This window comes from Castor canadensis, chromosome 17 (genome assembly GCF_047511655.1).
Source record: "Castor canadensis chromosome 17, mCasCan1.hap1v2, whole genome shotgun sequence".
In the NCBI taxonomy this organism is placed as follows: domain Eukaryota; kingdom Metazoa; phylum Chordata; class Mammalia; order Rodentia; family Castoridae; genus Castor; species Castor canadensis.
In genome coordinates this window covers 52,312,999-52,336,481 of record NC_133402.1, presented here as the reverse complement: position 1 = coordinate 52,336,481, position 23,483 = coordinate 52,312,999, and the positions used below count along the sequence as shown (strand labels likewise).

Here is a 23,483-nt window from a genome sequence, read left to right as displayed (position 1 = left end):
CAAAGAAGCTGACCCTGCCAGCAATGGGAATCTGAGAAACTCACCATTTTGCCTCTTGCTCCCTTTGGTCCAGGTTCTCCTGGATCACCAGGGTCCCCAGTCTCACCCTAAATAAGTGTATTAAAATAGAAATGGTTACTGAATCAAACACCATACAGAGTTATTTTTGTGTTTTTAAACTGATTCCAATCCGAATTCATTTTTCAAATATATTTTGGTCTTTAATCGTTTTCTTGGAAGTGCATTTGTTTTCTTTTCCTTTCTCTGGCTCTCTGCATAACTCAGCACATCCCTGTCTTAACATCGCAGGCTCCTGGAGACACGAACAGTGCCCTTTGTTCAGCCTCCTGACTCTCTCACAAGACTTGGCATTTACTGAGTTCAGTAAACGTTTTTTAGCAAAACTGAAAGAGGTAACGTAGGGGCTGTCATTGAGTTATTATCAGAAGCTGATTTATAGCCATATTGGGAAAAGCTAGCCAGAGGAATCTGGTAATTTTTGCTTTTTTTGCATTTCACTTTCCTTTGAGCAAAGAAAATAAGTCTGACAAGAGGGGAAGGAGAACATTTAAGGAGAAAACTTTTAATGGATGATCTTTTGTTCCTTTACCTATGAATTAAAAGACTAGAAATTCTTTCAAAGTCTTATAGTCCTAAACAAATGCATTTGAAAAATTAGGGAAAAAAAAATGGCCTGATGGTTTCTTCCCTTCCGTCCTGCACAGAGGTGGCTCAGTGATTTGTCATCAGCTGTCCTGTTGGCCTAGGATGCACTTCCTAGCCTGGGGGTATTTCTGACTCATCTCTAGACGCTGCAAAGCACACCGTACCTTAGGTCCACTCTCTCCAGGGAAGCCGTCTTGCCCCTGCAAATCAATAGGAGTAGGTCAGTCTATGCTCACATCGCCTGAGTAAGTTTGCATCGACCTTAATTTTATTGGATTCCTTGTTTAGCTTTAGTACCTGCGGGCCACGGAAGGGCTGAAACAGTTGGAAACTGGAAACCCTGTAGCATGATTTAAGAAAGGAACTCCAGTGCCTAAATTTACTGGTTTCATCAAAATATGGCAACCTAAGCAGGTAAAGTAAATTTGAAGCCAAAGTGATTGAGAACTTACAAATAGCCTCTCTTTCTTCTCTGTGCATCTGACAGTAGACGGTCCATTCAGCCATGTGTCTCGGAACTGCCTTCTCAAAATGGCATTTTTTTGTGTGTAGTTCTGGGGTTTGAACTCAGGACCTTAACCTTGAGCCACTCCACCAGCTACTCTCCCCCTTTTTTTTAATGTGTGTGATGGTTTAGTTTTTGTTCTCAGGAAATATTTCCCCGGGCTGACTTCGAACCATGATCCTCCTGATCATTGCCTCCTGAGTCACTAGGATTACAAGCGTGGGCTAACAGCGCCTGGCTCAAAATGGATTTCAAAGGAGACATTTGGGAAACCTAGAGAGAGGATAAACTTGATCCTTTTTGTGTAGTACTGGGGTTTGAACTCAGGGCTTCATGCTTACTCATGGGGTGTTCTACCACTTGAGCCACTCCACCAGCCCTTTTTGCTTTACTTGTTTTTCAGATAGGGTCTGTGTTTTTTCCTGGGTCAGCTTCAAAACTATGATCTTCCCACCTACGCTTCCTGTGTAGCTGGGATTACAGGGGTGAACCACCATATCCAGCACTTGATCATTTTTTTTAAGGCCATTACTTTGGCCAAAGACTTATAATTGAAGAAGTATAATAACCTCTGCTTGATGAAAAATACATTATTTAAAGTAAAGTTTATTCGCTTTTTTAGAAATTTTTGAATAGCATGTATTATTGGACATATGGAGGTCCAGTGTGATATTTCAATACACACAATATGCACTGATCAAATTTAGTCTCCTTTATCCACCCTCTCCTTCCCTCCCCAACTTCTAGTAATCACAATTTGACAAAAACTAAATCTGTTTTCTGATTGTTAAAAATAAATCCTCTGTGCTGGCAGAGTGACTCAAGTGGTAGAGCACCTGCCTAGCAAGCATGAAGCTCTAAGTTCAAACTCCAGTACCACCAAATTAAATCCTCAAACACATACAAAAGATAAAAAGGAAAAACTGCCCAAATCTTACAGCATTGTGCATATTTCCCCCCTATTTCCTTTTAGCTTTTTTAAGTGATGTAAGCACAGTTAGGATACACATTTTTGGTAAGTATAGTCTGAGTTTTTACTTGAAATACTTGTCATCATTATCAACTTCATACACTTTCATTTTATAGAGTGGCTAATGTCTGGAGTTCTAGGCTACTTGATATCCCCCTTTGTGTGAGACACCAGGTTCTTTTTTTTTTTTTATTCATATGTGCATACAAGGCTTGGTTCATTTCTCCCCCCTGCCCTCACCCACTCCCTTACCACCCACTCCACCCCCTCCCTCTCCCCCCCCTTCAATACCCAGCAGAAACTATTTTGCCCTTATTTCTAATTTTGTTGTAGAGAGAGTATAAGCAATAATAGGAAGGAACAAGGGTTTTTGCTGGTTGAGATAAGGATAGCTATACAGGGCATTGACTCACATTGATTTCCTGTGCGTGGGTGTTACCTTCTAGGTTAATTCTTTTTGATCTAACCTTTTCTCTAGCTCCTGGTCCCCTTTTCCTATTGGCCTCAGTTGCTTTTAAGGTATCTGCTTTAGTTTCTCTGCGTTAAGGGCAACAAATGCTAGCTAATTTTTTAGGTGTCTTACCTATCCTCACCCCTCCCTTGTGTGCTCTCGCTTTTATCATGTGCTCATAGTCCAATCCCCTTGTTGTGTTTGCCCTTGATCTAATGTCCACATATGAGGGAGAACATACGATTTTTGGTCTTTTGGGCCAGGCTAACCTCACTCAGAATGATGTTCTCCAATTCCATCCATTTACCAGCGAATGATAACATTTCGTTCTTCTTCATGGCTGCATAAAATTCCATTGTGTATAGATACCACATTTTCTTTTTTTTTTTTTTTTTTTTTTTCATTTTTCTTTTATTATTCATATGTGCATACAAGGCTTGGTTTGTTTCTCCCCCCTGCCCCCACCCCCTCCCTTACCACCCACTCCACCCCCTCCCGCTCCCCCCCTCAATACCCAGCAGAAACTATTTTGCCCTTATCTCTAATTTTGTTGTAGAGAGAGTATAAGCAATAATAGGAAGGAAGATACCACATTTTCTTAATCCATTCGTCAGTGGTGGGGCATCTTGGCTGTTTCCATAACTTGGCTATTGTGAATAGTGCCGCAATAAACATGGGTGTGCGACACCAGGTTCTTTTTAATCACTGTCCATCTAGTGAACGTTTTGTGGAAACCTCTCACTCATTAGTGTTACTTCTCAGAAGATTTAAGCTTTCTTTTTGCTTGGTTCTTCTACCAGAATGCTTCTTGCATCACTCCTATCGGGATTCTCCTGGGAATTACAGAGGCTCTTTGTATCTCAGACTTGCCAACAGGAACTTGGCGTGTCTCTCAGTTTACGAGGTCTTCTTTTACCTTCGGATCTTTGTCATAGGCCTCAAACGTTACACTACGTTTTTTGAGGACGTTGTAATTATGATCGGGTCTCTTTTATTATGGTTTTTACTGGTTATTGTTGGTTTAGAGAAGTTGTTGACTGTGGTAAACTGATCTGTCTCATTTCCAGACATTTAAATATGCAGTGACAATATACTATGATTCTTGTAGGTTCATTTTTAAGTCACCGCTTGGTCCAGTGCATTGAGACAAAATCCTGTATAGTCTCTCCCTAAGAGCTAAAGTAAATGCGATGAAAACAGGAGGGCAGCAATGGAAGTCAGTGTGGAGGGTCCTCAGAAAACTAAAACTAGAGGTACCATGTGACCCTGCTGTGCCACTCCGGACATGTGTCTAAAGGAATGCGAGTCAGCGTACAACAGCGACAGCCGCACACCCACGTTTACAGCAGCACTGCTCATAGTAGCCAAGCCACGGCGTCAACCCAGGTGCTCATCCACTGCTGAGGGATAAAGACAGCGTGGTAATCTACACAATGAAGAAGACAGTTTCCCTTTTCTTAGAAAATGGATGGACCTGGAAATCCCCATGCTAAGTGGAATAAGCCAAAGTGAGACAGACAAATATCCCAGTGCCCTCTCATATTCAGAATGTAGATCTCAAAAAGAATGACGTGAGTGTCAAATGGGGCAGGGGGAGAGGGTGGAGGGTGAATATGATCGAAGCACTTTGTCCACATGTATAAAAATAAAATGATGAAATCCATTAAATTATTTCAAAGAGGAGGAAGGGGATAAGAGAGAAATAGAGGGGTGGATTTGATCAAAGTACATTATATGCATGACTGTAAATATCACAATGAAACCCCTTCGTACAATTAATACATGCTAATAAGAGAGAGGAGGAAAGTGGGAAGACGGATTGTGGCGCACCTCTCTGAGCACAGTGAAGCCCAGGCTGCTCAGATGACAGGCCCTAATCACACATCACCACCAACCACAGAAAATTCAGTTTCAAATTTCAGGTTTTGCCTTAAACCCTCACACTCTTTTCTCCTCCACTACATTCCCCACAGGACATTAAATAAATTATTGAAATATATTTCAAACTGTACAAGACTGCTTTATATACCGCCTTCTTTTCTTTCTTAAATATGGCAAAAATAAACAAGCAACAAAAATTCAATGGAACACGTGCAGCTACCAGTAGATGTGGCTTGCTTACCTTTTCTCCTTTACGTCCCACGCTGCCATAGCCTGGACTGCCATCATCACCCTATAAACAAAGCAATGAATGACAAACATCCCAGACTACAGAGAAAGGCAGGCTATTCACACGCGGACAGGACAGTGAGGATTTTGGGTTGATTTGGAGCCAAGGGGAAGCAAGACCCCACCTTGGGCAGGTGTTGACACTTCATGATGGGAGAACTGCACACATCTGTAAAATGGGGTTTTCTACCTACTCATCATGTAGATGGGAGGATTGAAAAAGAAAATGTCAGGCATATAGCAATATTGCAGCAAAAGGAGGTCAAACCACTTTTTCCAGATAACACCTGTATTTTAAAGCCTCTGCCCTCACTTTCAAGTTGCATTGGCTGTCCTCTGACCCCTGAAGATGCCTCGGGTTATGGTGGGGTGAGGGTGGTGGAGATAGAATGGGCTTCTGATGGAAGGGAAGGTTGGAAGAAGGGTTATAGGGATGCTAAACACAAGTCTTGTCTATCGCGCGTTTTTTGGTTTTTTTTTTTTTTGGCAGCACTAGAGTTTGAACTCAGGGCCTCCTGCTTGCTAGAAAGATGCTCTACCACTTGAGCCACGCCCCAGCTCTTTTAGCTCTGGTTACCTTTTTCAGGCATGTCTTCCATTTTTGCCCAGGCCAGCCTGGACCAGGAGCCTCCTATTTATGCCTCCTGTGTGGCTGGAGCACAGATGTGTACCGCCGTGCCTAGCTTATTGGTCAAGATGGGGTCTTGCTAACTTACTGCCTGGTCTGGTCTTGGACTGCCATCCTCCCAATCTTCACTTGCCTAGGATCTGGGACTGCAGGATGAACCACTTTGTTGAGCCTCTATTTTACCATTTGGCTTCAACAATATCCTGGCCATGATGTCTGGTACCAGGGAAACTGCTGCCTTAGAAAAACTAAGCTTCTTGTGCCAAGAAGCTAACACAAGCGGTTCTAGAATGTTATAAAACGAGATGGGATGGAATCTTTAAAACTCTTCAAAAACACGCTTCAGGATTCGCTTCAAAGATTCCATTGAAGATTCCAAGGGCCAGATCAAATGCACTGACAAAACACAAACCTGCAAACCTCGAGGTCCGGGAAAGCCAACAGCTCCTTTCTTTCCTAAATCTCCAGGTTCCCCCTGTGAAACGGAATGAGGAAACAGGACCTTGTTAGGTTGTGTTGCCATGGAAATCAGAACGGTGGTGCTAAGGTGACATTCAACTGCATCCATGGTGTCACACGCAGCAATGGGTTTGTGCCCAGGACTGCAAGTTGTACAAGTGATGGAAGAGGAGTGACAATTGATTGCCAGCTCAGGTGTCATCCATCACTCACTGAAGTGCTCTGAAGTCTGATTTATTACTCAGTGTGGTTTGCCATCTGAGCAGCTTGGTGCCATGACAATGTCTTGACAGAGACTCAAGGAGGAAGCTCTGCTCTGGTAAAAAGCAACAAAACCATTTCCCATGATCCTCCATGGAAGTCATCTGACCCCCGCAGAGATGGAAAACTGATTTGTCTATTTGTAGGGTTTGCATGCAATCAGATAAGCAAGGAAGCTCTGACCTCTGACCCCTGAGCAGTACAGCATCTGCTATGGGTTATAAACCAATCTTAGCATTGTCTTGGGGAAAGTCCAGCTACATGGGAAAATGTGTAAATGTTTACAAAGGAAGGGTACCTCCTTTTATATTTCAAAAAACATAGAAATTCACTTAAATAGTTAGAAAACTATTCTAATTTTGGAATAGTTTTAGATTTGCAGAAATGTTGTGAATATACCTAGAGAGTTCCAGACACATTTGGTACAGAGATGAATCAATACTGGATTCACTAGTATGAATGAAAGTCTATACTTTACTCAGATTTCCTTAGATTTTACTGAATATTCTTTTTCTAGTCCAGGATCCCTGCAGGATACCACATGTCATGGCTTACGTTCCTCCAGACTGGGCCATTGATCAGACTTTTTAAATTTACTTTTATTAAACTGGAATTTGAACTCAGGGTCTTTGTGCTTGCCAGTTGCTCTATAACTTGAGCCACACCCAGCCCTTTTTGCTATAGGTAATTTTTTTTCAAAGTGTAGCTCCTATTCATGCCCATGGTGGCCTGGACCATGACCTTACTTATGCTGCCCATCTCGTGGGAAAGATAGACACCTACCACCACTCCCAGCTTTTACTGATAGAGATGGGGTCTCATTTTGGATGAGAACGCTCGCACATTTTGTACAATGTCTCCCAGTTGGGGTTGGTCTGATGTTTTCCTCGTGGTTAGACTGGGTTTCTAGGTTTGGGGTGGGCGAGAACACAGTAGTAGAATACCATCATCATACCATATCAACAGGACTGAACTCTGTGGATGTTAACCTTGACCATCTGGTTAATGTAGTTGTCAAGCTTCTTCATGGTCAAATTAGTCTTCTTCTTCTCCCTTTCCACACTGTTCTCTTGGGGGAAAGAGTGTAAAGTACGTGCAGTCTACACTTACAGGATGGGAGTGGTAAAATCATTTTTAACAACAGAAGGGTAATGTGTTAAATGTTCACATCACTGAACTCTGAGGGTGAGAAAGAACAGGAAGGGAAGCAAGAGCTCATGGTCCCCGGTCTTTCTTTCAGGACAGTGATTCTCCAAGTGTACTCTGGGGACACCTGTCCAGGGGCTTGGAAATTCCTGGACCCTCTGCAACGCTTGAATTGGTCTCTGATAGTGGAGGCCAACAGTATGTGTTTAAAGAAGCCTCTCAGCTGATTTGCAGGCACACTGACATTCCAGAACATCTGCTTCTATGCAGAAAACAAGGGAAGTCACATAGCTGTCCAGGGCTGAACACTTGGTTATTGACAGATCCAGGCATTGAGCCCAGGAGTTATTGCCTGCTTCCCTGGGAACTTGAAATAAGGTTGGGTAAGTGTTTGGAGCTCATCTCAGTTAATGACTCTAGTGGTTCAGTCCATCCTGGGGCTGCTTTGGGGCATTTACCTTCCAAATTCTTGCCACCCTCCTTAAAAGTCCATTTTGTGAATAACGATTTTCATGAACACACTACCCTGCTTGTGTCTGTCTCCTCCACACTCTCACCTCTTCCCAGCTCTAGGGCCCCTCCATCTCTGCCTGTCCGTCTTTTGGTTCCTTCCATCACACTATAGTTATACATCCATGACATCTCTCTCACACACACACACACACACACACACAGGGTTCCTCACTGAAAGAGAAGATTTTCTCCCCAGGGACACCGTGTCCCCACTTCAGGACAAGAAGGTGGCATTGCCTCTCTTTTAAACTTTTGTTTCCTGGCCATTATCGCCACACCACCTGTTCTAGACACCCCCTCCTCTTGGAGCTGGTTGACCTCATGATCTACGAATCTCAGGACATACTCCAATCGACTGTCTTTGCCTCACTCCACGGCTGCCCTCCTCCCGTCAGCCCTTGGTAGCTGCTCTCCAGTACTAAGCTCTAAGCCCCTTTCTTATGCCTCAATCTCACTGTCACATGGCTCGAGCAAGCAGCTCCTCAGAGTAGCTCCTCTAGCTTCCCTCGTATGTCCTCAGGCTCCTCCTTTCTCTTCTCTGGTCATAAACACGCTGCAGCGTCTTCTGTCATACAGAACAAACACCCTGCTCCAAGCTTTCCTAGATTTGACATCCTAGTGGTAATATGTCCTTTGCCTCCCCTGAAAGGTGGAATTTCTTAAAGAGTCATTTGCAGCTCTGTGTCCATTCTTCCTTACCAAGAAGTTCTTGGTCCATCGCTGTCTGTTCTCCCTTTCTTTCTCCTCCTCTCAAGTGTTGCACTTCTGGAACTGCTCTTTGGAGCATCTTAGCTACCAGATGTGCTGGGTTCTCTCTTCCTGTCCTTATCCTTTCTGTACAGTTCATATACTTGACCTTCCCTTCTTGAACTCTTCTTCTCTGAATCCAGTGTGCTCCCCTTCCTTTTTGTCCATTCTAAAAATTCATTGTACTCTTATACTTCTTGCAAACATGCACCACTCAGAATTCTTTTAATACCAATGGTTTTCACACATGCATCTGCAACCAGACCTAATCTTTTCCTCTACCCACAGCAAATTCTTTCCTTTACTTTGACAGCATTGGAACTTGAACTCAGGACCTTGCACTTGGTAGACAAGCACTTTATCACTTGATGCATGCCTCCAGCCCCTTTCTGCTTTAGTTTATTTTTCAGATAGGGTCTCCTCATTTTTGCCTGGAGCCTACCTCAGATAGTGATCCTCCTTCCTCTGCCTCCAGCAAATATTTCTATTAATGCTAGGCTTATAGCACCATTTCAGACCAATATCCCCTACTTTATGTCATAGATATTATCTTAAAAATAGTCTAAATTCAGTTGGGCACTGGTGGCTCACATCTGTAATCCTAACTACTTAGGAGGCAGAAATCAGGAAGGTCATGGTTTGAAAACAGCCAGGGCAAATAGTTCAGGAGATCCTATCTGGAAAATACGCAACACAAAACAGGGCTGGAAGAGTGGCTCTTTGGGATTTAATTTCTTTGTCCTATTGATCGTATTCCCAGAAGTTCATTCATTCAGCAAACATTCCAAGCGTTTCCTACATACAAGGCACTGTTCTAAGCACTCAGGATGCATCAGTGAACAAAATAGACTCTGCCCTTCTATAGCCAACTTTCCAGGGAAGCCGAAGGTTAGAAATAGGGTCTTGTTTTTAAAAGGTGCTCAGCAGAGGTTTGTATGAGTGAAAGGAAAGGAAGGAAGGAAGGAAAAATAAGAGAGGGAGGGAGGAAAAGAGGAAGGAAGTTAGGATGTAAAGCATCTGGGAGAGAGAAAGGAAGGACTGGCCAGAACAGGCCTCCTTCTCTGCACCCCCTCAGCTCCAGTGGGGTGTAGCCCTTCGTGGGATTATGTCATGTCGAGCTGGAGTCCCTGACCTCATCCTGGTCCACACCCATGTCCTTAGAGGTTGCTGGCTCTCTAAGAATCAAGCCAGGGCTTGGGGGCAGTGACTTGTGCTCTTTCCTTTGTGTTGAAAGGGCTCTGGCAAATCCAACCAGACACAACTCTCCTGAGTAGAAAACCCTCAACTTTGGGTGGTGTCAAGAATGTGACCTACTTTACTTCCTTGGCTTCCCAAACGGCCTTGATTTCCTGCCTTTCCTCCGGGTCCTGGAGGCCCCTAGAATGAAACAAGGATGGTAAATGCAGCAGAACATAAAGCAACTTTTCCTTAGACCTTCTGTCTCACTTCGAAGAAGAAAATGAACTGCAGATGGGAGAAGAGTTATGGCTGTACTGATTCTTGCTCTGGAAAAAAAGTATTGCAGCTGTCAAAGACTAGTAAATAAAAGGAAATTAATAAAGTAATTCATGCCAGATGTTGCCTAAAAAATTAGGCTTCCTTGTGAGACTTCTCTTCCCCAAAATTTCAGGTTCTGTTTTGTTTGTAGAGCAGATGTTGCTAAAATGCCTAACATTTAAAGAAGGCATTCCAAATGACATTTGCCTTAAAAATGCTTTTTTTTGAAGGTAGACTTAACCTTTACCTGCAAGTAATGACTTGTACATTAGAAAGTTCAAGGAATTTTCCCAAAAATGACCAGCATTATAACAAAACATGTTTAGGTAACATAGGACAAATATCCTGAAATAATTTTCAGGAGCAACCAGAAAATAGAAAAGTGTAAGTATATTCCTGTTTGCCGAAAGGAGAGAAACTGTAAAATACTTTAGATAAACTTAAGAAAAAAATAAGACCAATTAAAGAAAGCTGTAAGAAGAACATAATATTAAAACTTAAACAGATAGATAAAAATAACAAGCATCTATATGGGAACTCTGTTAAATATGACAGAAGTCTGTCCGACAGTCTAGAAAGCACATTTTATTGGAATAGCTTTGGAGCTGAACATTTAAAAATACACCAATCCAGAGAAAACACATCGCCTTCCTCTGCTATCAACACCTGAGATGAGATTTTTTTCCTTTGGGAACCCAAACGTATGTCAAGAGAAAACTCTTTTGGTAAAACTATCTTACAGGTATTTCTAAGTAATCCCAATGCCAGTGTATTGAAAACACTTGCACACCTTTTTTTGGTTATGGTCACTAGAATTTAAAAATAAATAAACCATGACACTGAGCAAGTTTATTTTGTTTGGAACATTTTCATCCTTTAAAAAAATTAAAATGTACTGTCAGACATAAAATCTTTCCTAATGGGAAGAACTGAACAGTGAGATGATTACTAAGAAAGACAATTTTCCACAATCCCCCATATTTTCCCTTCCTTTCTTCATCTTAATTTGTTCACCTTCTATTGATGGTTCTCAATCCATTCCCTTTGAACTTCTACTTCTACCACTGAACGGAGCTAAATGGCATGACCTTCATGGTCAAAGCAGTTGGCAGGTTTTTTGCCCTTACCTTATTTGACACTGATCATGTGTTCTTTAAAACTGTTCATTTCTGTAACATCAAGTGAGTATGGTTTTCTTGCTCCCTCTCCAACCTCTTCTTACTAGCCTTGAGAGACTCCCTTCTTACACTTCTTAAATCTCCATTCTCTGATCTATTTTCTCACTTCACCCCCATTTCCTGAATAACATCCCCCCAATTTCTATCCCACTTCTACACAATAACCCCTAAATATTGGACCTCTAGCCCAAATCACTCAACTAAGCATCAGACCCACATATTAAAATGACTATTAGAAATTCCATGTGTGCTAATTATAAAATAATATTTTTATAACCTCAAATTCTTTTCATCAAGGAATGGTGTCACCTTTATTCCTGCTGAAACCCAGGTCAGAAACTTGAGAATCAACCTAGTTCACCTCTCCAAACCACTCAGCTGCAAGTTTCCCAGGTTTGTCCTCCTGTTTGTTTATTTGTTTGTTTTGCGGTACTGGGGTATGAACTCAGGGCCTCACACTTGCTAGGCAGGTGCTCTACCACTTGAGCCACTCCGTCAGCCCAGGTCTGTCCTCCTGTATCCACTCCTCCATTCTCACTGGCATCAATGGTCTTCAGGCCCTTCCTGCCTTCTCTACTCCCACCTTCCCTGAGTCCATCCCGGCCTCTGTCTAATCCATTCTCCAACCTTTTTATAAGTGGCTTAAACCGTTAGACTGATGCCATTCCTTTCTTGTCTAAAATTCTGAATTCTGAACAATTTCAGAATAAAATTAAAAGTCTGCTTAGTCTCCACAATCCCTCAAAATCTTGGTATTGCATACTGCTGTAGCCTCATCTTTTGTGACTACTTCACATCTGTCAAATCATCTCAGGCATCAAATGTTTCTTATGTCTCCACACTAATGCCCGTTTTTCCTTAGCTGGTTCCTTTCTCCCTTGAGGGAGAAAACATTTAGTATCTTTGTTTCAGGGTGGACCGTTGAACCTCCTGCCTTGTTGGGTCTCACACTCACCTCACAGATTACTCTGATGTGATCGTTCATTTCTCTCCCTCATTCAGCTCCATTCACTTGAAGGAAGAGGTATAGTGATTGATTTATCGTCTCTGGAACATCATACCTGGGACCTATAAATCTATCCATCCAGGTATGTACCCGGGAATGATTCCCAAGAAGGATGAAACAATGTGTTCAATGTGTTGGGTTTCCATATGAAAGTTTTAGGTATTTTAGAGGGAAGAAGGAGAGACTCTAATTGTCCGTGTCAACAAAGTAGAAATGAGAAGTTTTGGTAGGAGCTCACTTTCCCATGCTTCCTTCAGAACAGAAGCATATGAACTCAAGAATTCTGGGAAATTATTTCATGTGCAGTCACTCCATGCACAATGGGAAATTGTCCTATTTTAAGAATCTCCAGAATGAAATATGTCTTAGACAAGTCCTTGTCATAGAAAATCAGAAAATATCTGATTATCATTCCTATGTAGGATCCCACAAAACACCAAACTGGGGTTTGTGATGAATTGAATGGGGTTCAAATTTCAATGAATGGTTACCTAGATAAATTACCTACTCTAATACTACCAATTGGATAAGGGATCATGTTGGTGGTCTCTGAAGGAAAGAAAAAAAAAATTCCCAACACCTTAGATTTGAGTATAAGTTTCCTTGATTTGACATCCAGAACAGCCATGGAGTATAAAGAGACACTAAGGTATAAAAGGAAAAAGGGCATTATCTAGCAGTCAATCCACACTGGCTCTGTTGTTACGGCTACTTTTTATTGAGCCTTCATTCTGTGCAGGCATGGGACTAAGTGGTATATATAGTCTTTTTTATCATATTATTGTTGTACTGGAGATACACTGTGACATTTGCATGCGTTCTTATAATATATCATAGTTAAACTCATCTCCTCTACCATTCTCTTTTATCCCTGCTTCCCCCATTCCTGGAATAGTTTCAGCAGGTCTCATTTTTCCATTTTCACACATGAGTACATAATATTTCCACGATATTCACCCTCCTACACCCTCTCCTTATGACTTCCCCTCCCACTGGTACCAACCCCCAGACAGTTCTGTCCTGTTTTTGAAAAAAGACATTTTTGTTTTAATTCCCACATCAACACAGTGAGATACATATTATTATCCTTACTTCCAAATGAAAAACTGATTCTCAAGCCATTTACCCCCACCAGTTAATAAAGATGAGCTGGGAATTCAGCCTAATACTATCCGCTCCGAAAGACCCATGTTCGTCATTCTGCCTGATGTTGAGGTCCACATGTGAGAAAGGACTTCTGTACTCTCACCATCCCCCTCCCAGCCTGGATAGGAGTTCTAAAACTTGTCTCTAAACTTGATGAAGGAGGCTGGGGTCAGATCAGATCTCCAATAGGGCTAGAGGTCTGTCACAGAGCCCTTGTCAATCACATATGCTTTAGTTTTAAGTGAAGGCAGAGAGGAGGTGTTCAGAGTTCAAATGTTATTTTAAAAATTGCCCTTCCCGTAGCATCTTAGCAGAAGGTGCTCCATAAGAAGTCTGGGATTTGTGGCTGGCACATTGCCAACATACCTGGACATATGTTTGTTTGTTGGGCATTACTGGGGTTTGAACTCAAAGCCTCACACTTGCTAGGCAAGCACTCTTCCATTTCAGCCACTCTGCCAGCCCCAACACCTTGACTTTGGATGCAACATGGCAGAGCAGGAATGAGGGGTACAGGTTCTTCTCATATTTTAAAGGAACTCTATCACTTATTTTTATTCGGATGGGGGTAAAATCTTGCAAAAACTCATAACTGGCAAATATCAAACTGAGAAGAAACAAGGAGGTTAAAGACTCAGCTTCTGTAGGAATTAGGTACGAGCTCTGTCAGAGAAAATTAAAACCACGAGGCTAGCAAGTGCAAGCCCATAAGGCCCGAGAAGACACTGATCTCGACAGTGCTCGTTCGAGTCAGCCCTTAATCTTATTTTCCAGTGCTTCTCCACGAATCCCATGCTCTGCCGTATTGTACAGTTCCCCAAACTCACCTTGACAGCTCCTTATGTAACCTGACTCCTTTTCCTGCCTCTCCCTTAGTTACCTGGAAAACACCTCTTCATCGTACAAAATCAAATCCACTTATCCTCTCATTTACCTAGCTCCCCTGCCCCACCCCCCACACGCCTCTCCTGCACCCTGCCCTGGGTATGAGTCTATTTTAGCCTTCATCACAATTCACCACAATCCATCTTGGCTATTTGTTTGCATGAGTCTCCTTTATGCGACTGGACATACTTGAGGTTAGGGTCTATCTTGGGTTGATCCTTTATCCTAGTACAGGGCTAGGATGCACAGGAAGATGGTGTAGCAAATGTTTGTCCAATTAGCAAAAGGAATGGTTTCCATCCAGTCTAGATGACACAAAATGATGAAACCTGACGAATGCTAAAACGGTACATATTAGATTACTTCCATGGCCTTCCCCAAAACAGTGGGCATAAAATACTTGTGTTAAATTAGGTAATATTCACACAATATAATAGTAATAACAAACATTTATATCCACTTACTGTTGCAAGCAATGCTTCCTATGTGTGTTAGACCATTTAATTTTCATAACATCCAGTGTGGTAGCTACTGTTACCACTCTACTTTTACAACAGAGAAAAAGTGAGGAACAGAGAGCTTAAATAAATTGCCCAAAGTCACACAGCTACTCAGGTATCAATCTGGGACTCAAACTCAGGCAGTCTGGCTCTGGACTCCATGCCCTTGACCACTGTGCTCTGCTTCATAAAGACAAAGGAAATTTTACTTTGTTCTCCAAACTTGCATTTAACAATTCTAACACTGGGGGCAGGCAGTAGTGAGATTTGAACCCAGGGTCTTGCACTTGCTAGACAGGTGCTCTGTCACTTGAGCCATGTACCCAGCTCTCAATTCTAAGCTTTCTTGATAGTACTCATGCCATTAGCGATTACTTAACTAAGAAATCATAAATGTTTAAAGATTAATTACAGCTCCAGCTAAATTTGATATTTTAGATCTAGTTTTCCACTCTTCTTCTAGGGTAGGACCACCTTAAGGTAAATCAAAGAGAAATTAAAGGAAGTATATGCCATTCCTTTCAAAGGTTGTTCTTCCTTTGTTCTGTCACAAATTTTATTTCTTTTATTTTTTAGTCACATATTGGGCAGATTAACACACTTTCAATTTATGCAGAACACTTCAACACTATAAGTTAAAAAGCTTCTAGTCCACCATCTATGGAAATCACATCACTTTTTCTAAATCTATAACCTCAGAAAAGTGCTCAAGCCCACTATTAGAAAATACTCAGATTATTCACTAGAGTGGCTGGTCTGTGCACAACATCAAATGATAGGAAACCTACAACTGTGGGTTTACAGAGCCAATAAAGAATAACACTCTCTTGTACATCTGACAGTGTTTGCCTCTGTGATATTCCTTTGGAAACAACCATTTTGAGACCCCATGCATGACATCCTAGATAGAGAAAATTCCACACATTTTCCCTTCGAGACAGCATTTTCCCTGTGCTGACAAGAGAATTTCAGAAAAAAAACAGCAAAGAAAGAAAACCATGTTTTCCAGCCAACCAGATGGAAGAGGAGACTAGAAAGAAGTGGTGCCTTTTGATTAGCTCTGGCAATGTCAAGAGGTTGGATGATTTATGACTAAGGCCAGTCTTGCCAAAGGGAGATTCAAGCGGACCCATTCACAGAGGTGCCTGCGGGGCAGTGGAAAAGTCAGGGGAACAGCCACTTGGATACAGTTTTGGATACTAGAGCAAAAGAACGACCAAGACCTTTGGACTTCGACCCATCTACTTCTCAATATTTTATATAAACAGATGAGATAACCACCCCATGTACACTTTCATTGGCATCTACTTTTTTTTTTAATCTCAATTTGTGGTGCCAGAAAGCTTTTAATGATTCAAGGATGTGAATATAAAATAGCTACTTTTCATCAATTTAGTTCTACTGTGAAATGATGAAGTTTCATGCTTTTTGTAAGCACTTTATTTTGATGAAAGTGCTTACTTTTGGGAACAAAGAGCTGCAGGAGCAGTTACTAACATGCTTTAAAATATCGTGGCATGTGATACACATTATACAAACAGCTTTTTATATGCTGGTGATAAGAACAGCTACTTCAGTGTCGGGCCACTGCCCAGTTTAACTAACAGACACAAAGCAACAAATTTCCTGGCCTTAGTGGAGAATGAAATTCACAACTATCTCATTTGCTCGCTTACTGCTTGATTCATTGTAAAAGCAGGATGAATCCTACCATAGGCCAGGTACTGTCGTTCTGCGCTCTCGGTGGATTCAGTGTCAACAAGACACTAGCACTCATGGAGCTTATAGTCTAGGAAAGGAGACAGCCAAACAGCCAAACAAATATCCAACATGGTAGCCAGAAGGCAAGGGCCAGATCGCATAGGGCCTTTGTTACATGAACCACGGTCCAGGTCAGAAGCATCAGCCTCCCCGAGGGGTTCACTGGATGTGCAGAATCTCAGGCCCTGTCCTAGAATACCGGATCAGAAGGGAGCTGCGTTATCTCTCAACAAGTTCTCTATACACTTTGAAGGAGAAGTGCTGGTGTTAGCCAGTCATTCCAACACTGGGTACACATTGGAGTCACCTGGGAAGAACTGAAAATTAGACTTCTTTTTTCAGGTATTGGGGTTTGATCTCAGGGCCTTACACTTGCTAGGCAAGGTGCTATACTACTTGAGCCATTCCACCAGTCACCGGTGGAGAATAAAATTGGAACCATGGCCTCACCTCCAGAGATTCTGGCTGAAGAGCTCTGGGGAGGGTCTTAAAAGTGGGGTGTTGTACAGTCTCTGCTGGAGAGTCTCGTATGTGCCCAGGCTGAGGACCACTAAAGTAGGCCATATTCTGCGGGGCGGGGGGGGGGGGGATGGAAATTGCCAAGAGATTTCAAAACAGGGAGAATGGAACCTGACTGATACAGAGAAAGAATTCTTGACCTCGGCTGAGTAGCAGAGGCAATGAGGGCTAGAAAGGACTTTGACTTCTGTGTCTGATAGAATGACAGCCTGCTCTGCAAGCTGGGGACAAGAGTGTGATGACAAACCCAATTAACTTGGTAGGTTCATAGACAGCAAGTAATTCATCTGCAGAGAAAAACCACAGAACATCCTCACTCAAGGCAATGTCATTACATACCTGGGGACCGCTCATTCCTACTGCTCCTTTTTCTCCTTTTGCACCAGCCTCTCCTCTTGGACCCTAAATGTATAGAAATAAAGTGTCATTTTTCCCCTAAAAATGAACAATTAGTTATTCACTTGCATATTAAAAGTGGACATGCTAAGTCAGTCACATGTACAGAAACTGGGAAGAGAGCTCTAATCACACCGTAAATTCTGCATGGCTTTTATAAGCTCTCCCTCATCTGTGTGGGGAGGTCACAGTCTAATCTGACATTCAGGGGGTCGGGCATTAGAAGAAGCATTGTGAAATGAGCTTCAATACTTTTCAAAGTGCTGCTTTCTATTTGCATTGACCATCCTCCTAATTCCAAAGGGAAAACAAATCCTCGGTTATAGAAATCTGAAGGCAGAATATTTAAATCGATTTTCTAGTCAATAGCCATGCCAATGGCTGGTCATAAAGAAAACAGGGCACAGGGTCAGACGAGATGTAGATATTTCTACTTTGGGATAGTAATGTGCTACTTATTAGCTAAGTCTCCCATCTGTCATACGAAGACGCTCTGTGCTGGGTTTGGTTTTTGCTCCTTTTAAATTATGTCTCAAAGATGGAAGGAGAGAGGGATGCTGTAGTGTTACCTGTTCAGCATGACATAAAAAGTCAGTCTACTGAAATGTCTCTTCACAATATCAGTGGCAAATATTTCTCACTGAAAAGAAACTTGAGTTTTCCTTGACTGGCAAGTAACAACAAAGAAAAGCAAATCAAGGTACAGAGAGCTAGCGGTCCAAGGGGAGGAGTGTTTCCTGCTCAGAAATCTGACAAAATGTGGCTCAAGTTTGTCTTCTGGTATTTAAGGCTTGCTTGCCCAACATCTATGCACCACACTGCAGTATGTAATACTTTGATTTTTTTTTAATTTGCTTTAAAACTTTGAAAAACAACAGAAGCACTGATTTTTCTGCAAATGAAAAACAGACACTTATTTCTCATGCTTTCCAGATTAAGTTTGAAAAAGGAAAAAGAAGAGACCTATCTTGCAGTGGTCTGACTTCTCTCTTTCATACCGGCCTGGCGCTTTCCTTTCCTCTCTCTGTTATTTGAGGCTACGTTTTGCCTCTCTGGCACACGTCCCCTGTCTCCTCATGTGACCAGTGAGAAGGGCCAACTATGGCTTACTCCTTGCATAGGAAAAAGTGCTGGAGGCAGCTCCCCGGAGGAGTGGGCTGGGAAGGCCAGGCAGCGTGCCACCCTATAGATCACCCGCCAGAGTCTCCAGCTGTACTCATACCAATTCTTTCCTAGAGTGGAGCCAAGTTTTCGGCACTGGGAAATCCAGATATGTAACTCTGAGCAATTCCTGAGTTAAATCACAGTTCCCAGATTGCAGCCTCAACATTTCCCTTGGCTCAAGGTCTCCATGGATGACCCTGGACTTGGCCAGGACAAAACTCAGATAAAAGAGACCAAGTGCTGTTCAAGTTGAGATTGTGTTGCTCCCTTACCTTATTACCCTGAAAATACATTAAACATCTATAATTCTTTTTTTCTGATGGTACTGGAGTTTGAACTTACAACCTTGCATTTGCTGGGCAGGCACTCTACCACTTGAGCCACATCCCCAGCTCTTTTTGTGTAGTTATTTTTCAGATAGGGTCTCTGCCCAGACTGTCCTGGACCATGATCCTCCTATGTATACTTTCTGCATAACTGGGATTACAGGCATGACCCACCACGCCCAGCCTAAACATCTATAATTCTTTGAGGTGGTTTTTGAGGGCTTCTTTCAAGGCTTAAGATTCTTCCATATCCAGTTCCCCTGTCTGTCCGTCTTCACACCCTGATTGGTCTTGATATGCACCTGAGGGCCCTTAAGTCCTGGTGAGCCTTCAAGTCCAGCTGGACCTGGGATGCCGATTTCTCCCTGTGGTGCCAAAAATAACAACAACAAAACCTATTAACACTGTTTCCTAAGAATTTTATTTCCTTATGTTCAAGATCATAAACACTTTTTCAGTCACAATGGCACTGATTGCCAAAGCATGTACAAAACAAATACACAAAGAAAATAAAAATCTAAAATCTTCACCAACCACAGTATGTTGGGAGTTTATTTACTCCCAGTCTTCAAATGTTACATGTGTGTGTGTGTGTACATGTCGATACACATTCCTACAGGGGTTTTTTTTGGGGGTGGGGGGACGATACTGGGGTTTGAACTCAGGACCTACACCCTGAGCCTCTCCACTAGCTCTTTTTGTGATGGGTATTTTTCGAGATAGGGTCTCGAGAACTATTTGCCCAGGCTGGCTTCAAACTGAGATCCTCCTGATCTCTACCTCCTGAGTAGCTGGGATTACAGGCTTGACCACTGGCACCTGGCATCTTTTCCATAAAATTTCTATTATACTGTATCTATCTTGGGTATGTGGCTAAAAATAACAATTTACTTCATATTTTCTTCAGACGTCCTCAGGTATCTTCCAATCTTACATTCAAATAGGTTAAATATCTAAGGATTAAAAATTAAGCATTATTTTCAGATTGCTCATGGACTGTGCCACATATAAGATTTCCAAGAAGAGTAAGAAGTGATTGAGAAAGTCTAATTTAGTCAGTCATTAGTATAGCTCAGATTTGCATCTCAGTTCACAGATGACAGATAGACAGATGATAGATTTAGTTGTGATTAAATGTCCCTCAATGATACTTTGCCTAGACCTCACAAGACATTTCTTAACGCCTTCTTCCTCCCATCTTCATTTATTTCAAGTCACGTTGGTGAACTTTCTCTCCTTTTTGTTGGAGTCTAACCTTGACTCCCCACTTCATATGCTGAGACTTTAACATCCCCAGGCAATGGTACCAAGATCTCTTGGTATGGTTAGGTCCTGAGAGTGCCACCCTTATGAAAAATTAGCCTTTGCAGAGAGCTGCAGGACTCTGTGCCCCCTTCCACAAGGTGAGGATGCAGCAAGAAGGCTTCCTTTTGGAGTAGAGGAGCAAGCCCTCACCAGACACTGACTCTGCTGAGGCCTTGACCCTAGACTTCTCACCCTCTAAAACTCTAACAATAAAATTTCACTTACAGATTATCCAACCTGAGGCATATTGGGATAGTCGCAGAAAGAGATTGAGACAAAATGTGGAAGACAGGTAATATTTGTGGGCAACCAACTCTTTACACATCTGAATGTGTGTCTTTTACACATTTCACCCATGGTTTAGCTAGGTATAAAATTCTAGTTATTTTCTCTGTAAGATACGCACCTGTAAGATATTCATCTGTTGTTCTCTGGGATGTGTTATTGTTGAACAGAAGTCTGCTACAGTGTAATTTGTTATTTCTTTAAGGAGTAAAACTGTATTTTCTCTCTGCTGGTGACTAAGGTGTTTTTCCCCTTCCTTAACATCTTGGGGTTTCATCATGATGTAATTGAGAATAGATTTATTATTTATCATCATTGTATTTTTCCCCTGCAGTACTGAGGACCAAACCTAGAGCCTCGTGCATGCTAGCCAAGCACTCTGTCACTTAAGCATGCCAGCAACCCTTTTTGTTGTTGTGTTTTGTTTTTAAGACAGGGTCTAGATACTTTGCCTGGGCTGGCCTTGAACCTGTGTCCTCTTGCCTCTGCCTCCTGAGTAGCTAGGATTACAGGTGTGCACCACCATGCCTGGATTCTCATCATATTTTTAATCTGAGGATGTGTATTTTGCAAAATTACAGCTCACAACCGCTTTCATAAATAGTGTAGGTTCACGAAGCATCTGTAAACCAGTATGTAAAAAAGTGAAATGACACGATTTTCAGCCTAATTTCTTGAATAAAATATTCAGAATATACCAAAATTCTCTTGGCTTATATGCAGTTTGACACAAATTGTAAGTAAGATTTGAGAGTTAACTGAACAAAAACCTAAAAGAAAACATACTGAGTTGTCAGAGTTTGTATTCATAGTCAAACAAAGTTAAATTTAACAATAATTGGATTTAATAATGTCTTTGGCCATTCATTTTTATGGTTTTTAGTTAAAGTGCCAACATTTTCATTTTCTTTCAAAATTTGGATTCTTGAAATTGGAGCCTAAAAGTTTCCCAACCTTTCATTCCATGAATAATGGCACCGAAAAGCAAACTGGGAAAAGACATGGCAGAGGCATTATGGACAAGGAGTATGAATCATCTGGAAGAAAGCAAACCACCGACCTGCAGGCCTGTGTGTCCTCTTCGGCCGTGAGCTACCTAAAATCAGAGAACAAAAAGAATATTCTTGATTTTTTTAAAATGCTGTTTATATTTAAATTATTAATGGACACCTTAAGGCACTGACAGAAGTAATTACCACATGGGGCGTAAAGCATTTGATTATGTACTGAACTGTGAAAGCAAATGTCACCAGTTCTGAGTTTCTATCCGAAGGCAACAGGCAACTGAAGTCACAGAGAAGCGAACGCTACAGATGCAGAGAACAGGTGGTGGTCACTGCTTTGCCCTTCCTGAACTTTTACTAGAGCCGTGCACCAGCTGCATAACTCACTGGCTCAAATTTCATTTCTTTTTATTTTCTCAAGTATGCCAGAAATCAGAAATGGACGAGCCCAAAGGCAGAATGAAAACTGGGAGAACTGACTCTGGGAACTTTACACTAGACCAAGTTCTAGAACTAAAGATGACACACTCGTTTTTTTAAATTCATTTATTTATTTATTTTTGTAGTACTGGGGCTTGAACTCAGGGCCTACACCTTGAGCCACTCCACCAGACCTTTTTTGTGATGGGTTTTTATTGAGATAGGGTCTTCTGAACTGTTTGCCCAGGCTGGCTTCGAACCTCGATCCTCCTGATCTCTGCCTCCTGCGTAGCTAGGATTACAGGCGTGAGCCACAGGTACATGGCTCACTTTTATTTTTATAAAACCAGATGTGATAACCTGTCAGAAATGAGTCATCCCAAGCATTTAAAAATTACTCAATTTAGTATATTCATGAACTATCCAATCAAAACAACGCTATACAATGAAGTGGATCTGTCACTCTTCGTGAGGTTAGGGGTCGAGGTATTTCCTACATTTCATTGAGCAGGAAGTCAAGACTTTTGTTGTCTAACTTAGGTCACTCAGTAAGGTTATAGCAAAACTCACATCCAGGATTTATGAAATTCATGAAATATCAGATTACATGGTCTTTATGAGATGTTCTCTGGGACGTCAATATTGCCTGCTGCAAATTCTGCAAATTGTATTTCAAAAGCTGTTGTTATCTAAGGAACAAGACTGTGTATTTGGGGAAGCAGACCCCCTTCTTTCAAACACCCATGAGTCATCTTGAGATGGAAGTTGAGATTTTGTCAGCGGGAAGAAAAGCTGTTTCCAATCTTTTAGCCTAGAGTTTGTCTCTTCCAGTTCAACTCACTTCCATTTTATTCAGAAAAATATTTACCAGTGGATATTTTCATTCAGAAAAATATCCTCTATCCCTTAAATTGCATTATAAGGGGACCAGGGGAGCATAAGGATCACATGCAGAGCCCTTGCCCTCAGGAGACCCTCACTTTTGGAGTCTGGGGGGAGGAGAGCTAAATATTACAAATATTTATAAGGCAGAGTACAGCAAATGCCACAAACTGGGCAGATAGAGATATGAGTGTCAAAGAAAATAATCATATCCAGTTGGTCAAATCAGGAAAATCTTCCCAGACGAGAAGTTTTTTGAGATGGGGTTTCAGAGGGTGGGTAGAAGCCTTACACACTAAGGATGTAAGACATCTCACCAGCAAAGGAAAATGGTAATGAAGTAGGGACCAGAAAATAGTGAATTTGGCAGTGACAATAAGGCCACAAAAGTGTGAGAGAAGAGGGAAATAGCAGCCTTACTAGGCTGAAAACACTAGGCAGATGGGTTTGTACCCCATTTAGCAGAAGCCATTGGGATACCTGGAGCAGAAAATGCCCATGGTCAGATGGGGTTCTAGGTGGATCACATGGTTATGGTGGGAGAGGCTGAAAGAAATGGTATATTCTGGCAAAATGAAGAACTTCTGATATAATTTAGACGAGACCTCCACAATCAACAGTATTTTTCACAATGTGTGAATTATCAATAAATGTTTTTCTCCTTGTGTCTTTAAGCTTTGATTTTGAAAGGGCT

The 23,483-nt window shown here is 41.8% G+C and overlaps 1 protein-coding gene across 2 annotated transcripts in view; it reads right to left on the bottom strand.

The window, feature by feature from the left end:
- The window catches only part of Col6a6 (collagen type VI alpha 6 chain), a 147,551-nt gene that overhangs the window by 37,823 nt on the left and 86,245 nt on the right, over nt 1-23,483 (bottom strand). For both annotated transcript variants that reach the window (XM_074059390.1, XM_074059391.1), the window contains exons 21-28: nt 21,544-21,579; nt 19,196-19,258; nt 17,347-17,409; nt 9,830-9,892; nt 5,802-5,864; nt 4,715-4,765; nt 831-866; nt 45-107 (exon numbers count right to left, since the gene is read on the bottom strand). In XM_074059390.1, the coding sequence (XP_073915491.1) occupies nt 45-107; nt 831-866; nt 4,715-4,765; nt 5,802-5,864; nt 9,830-9,892; nt 17,347-17,409; nt 19,196-19,258; nt 21,544-21,579 (438 nt within the window). The remainder of the gene's footprint in view (nt 1-44; nt 108-830; nt 867-4,714; nt 4,766-5,801; nt 5,865-9,829; nt 9,893-17,346; nt 17,410-19,195; nt 19,259-21,543; nt 21,580-23,483) is intronic.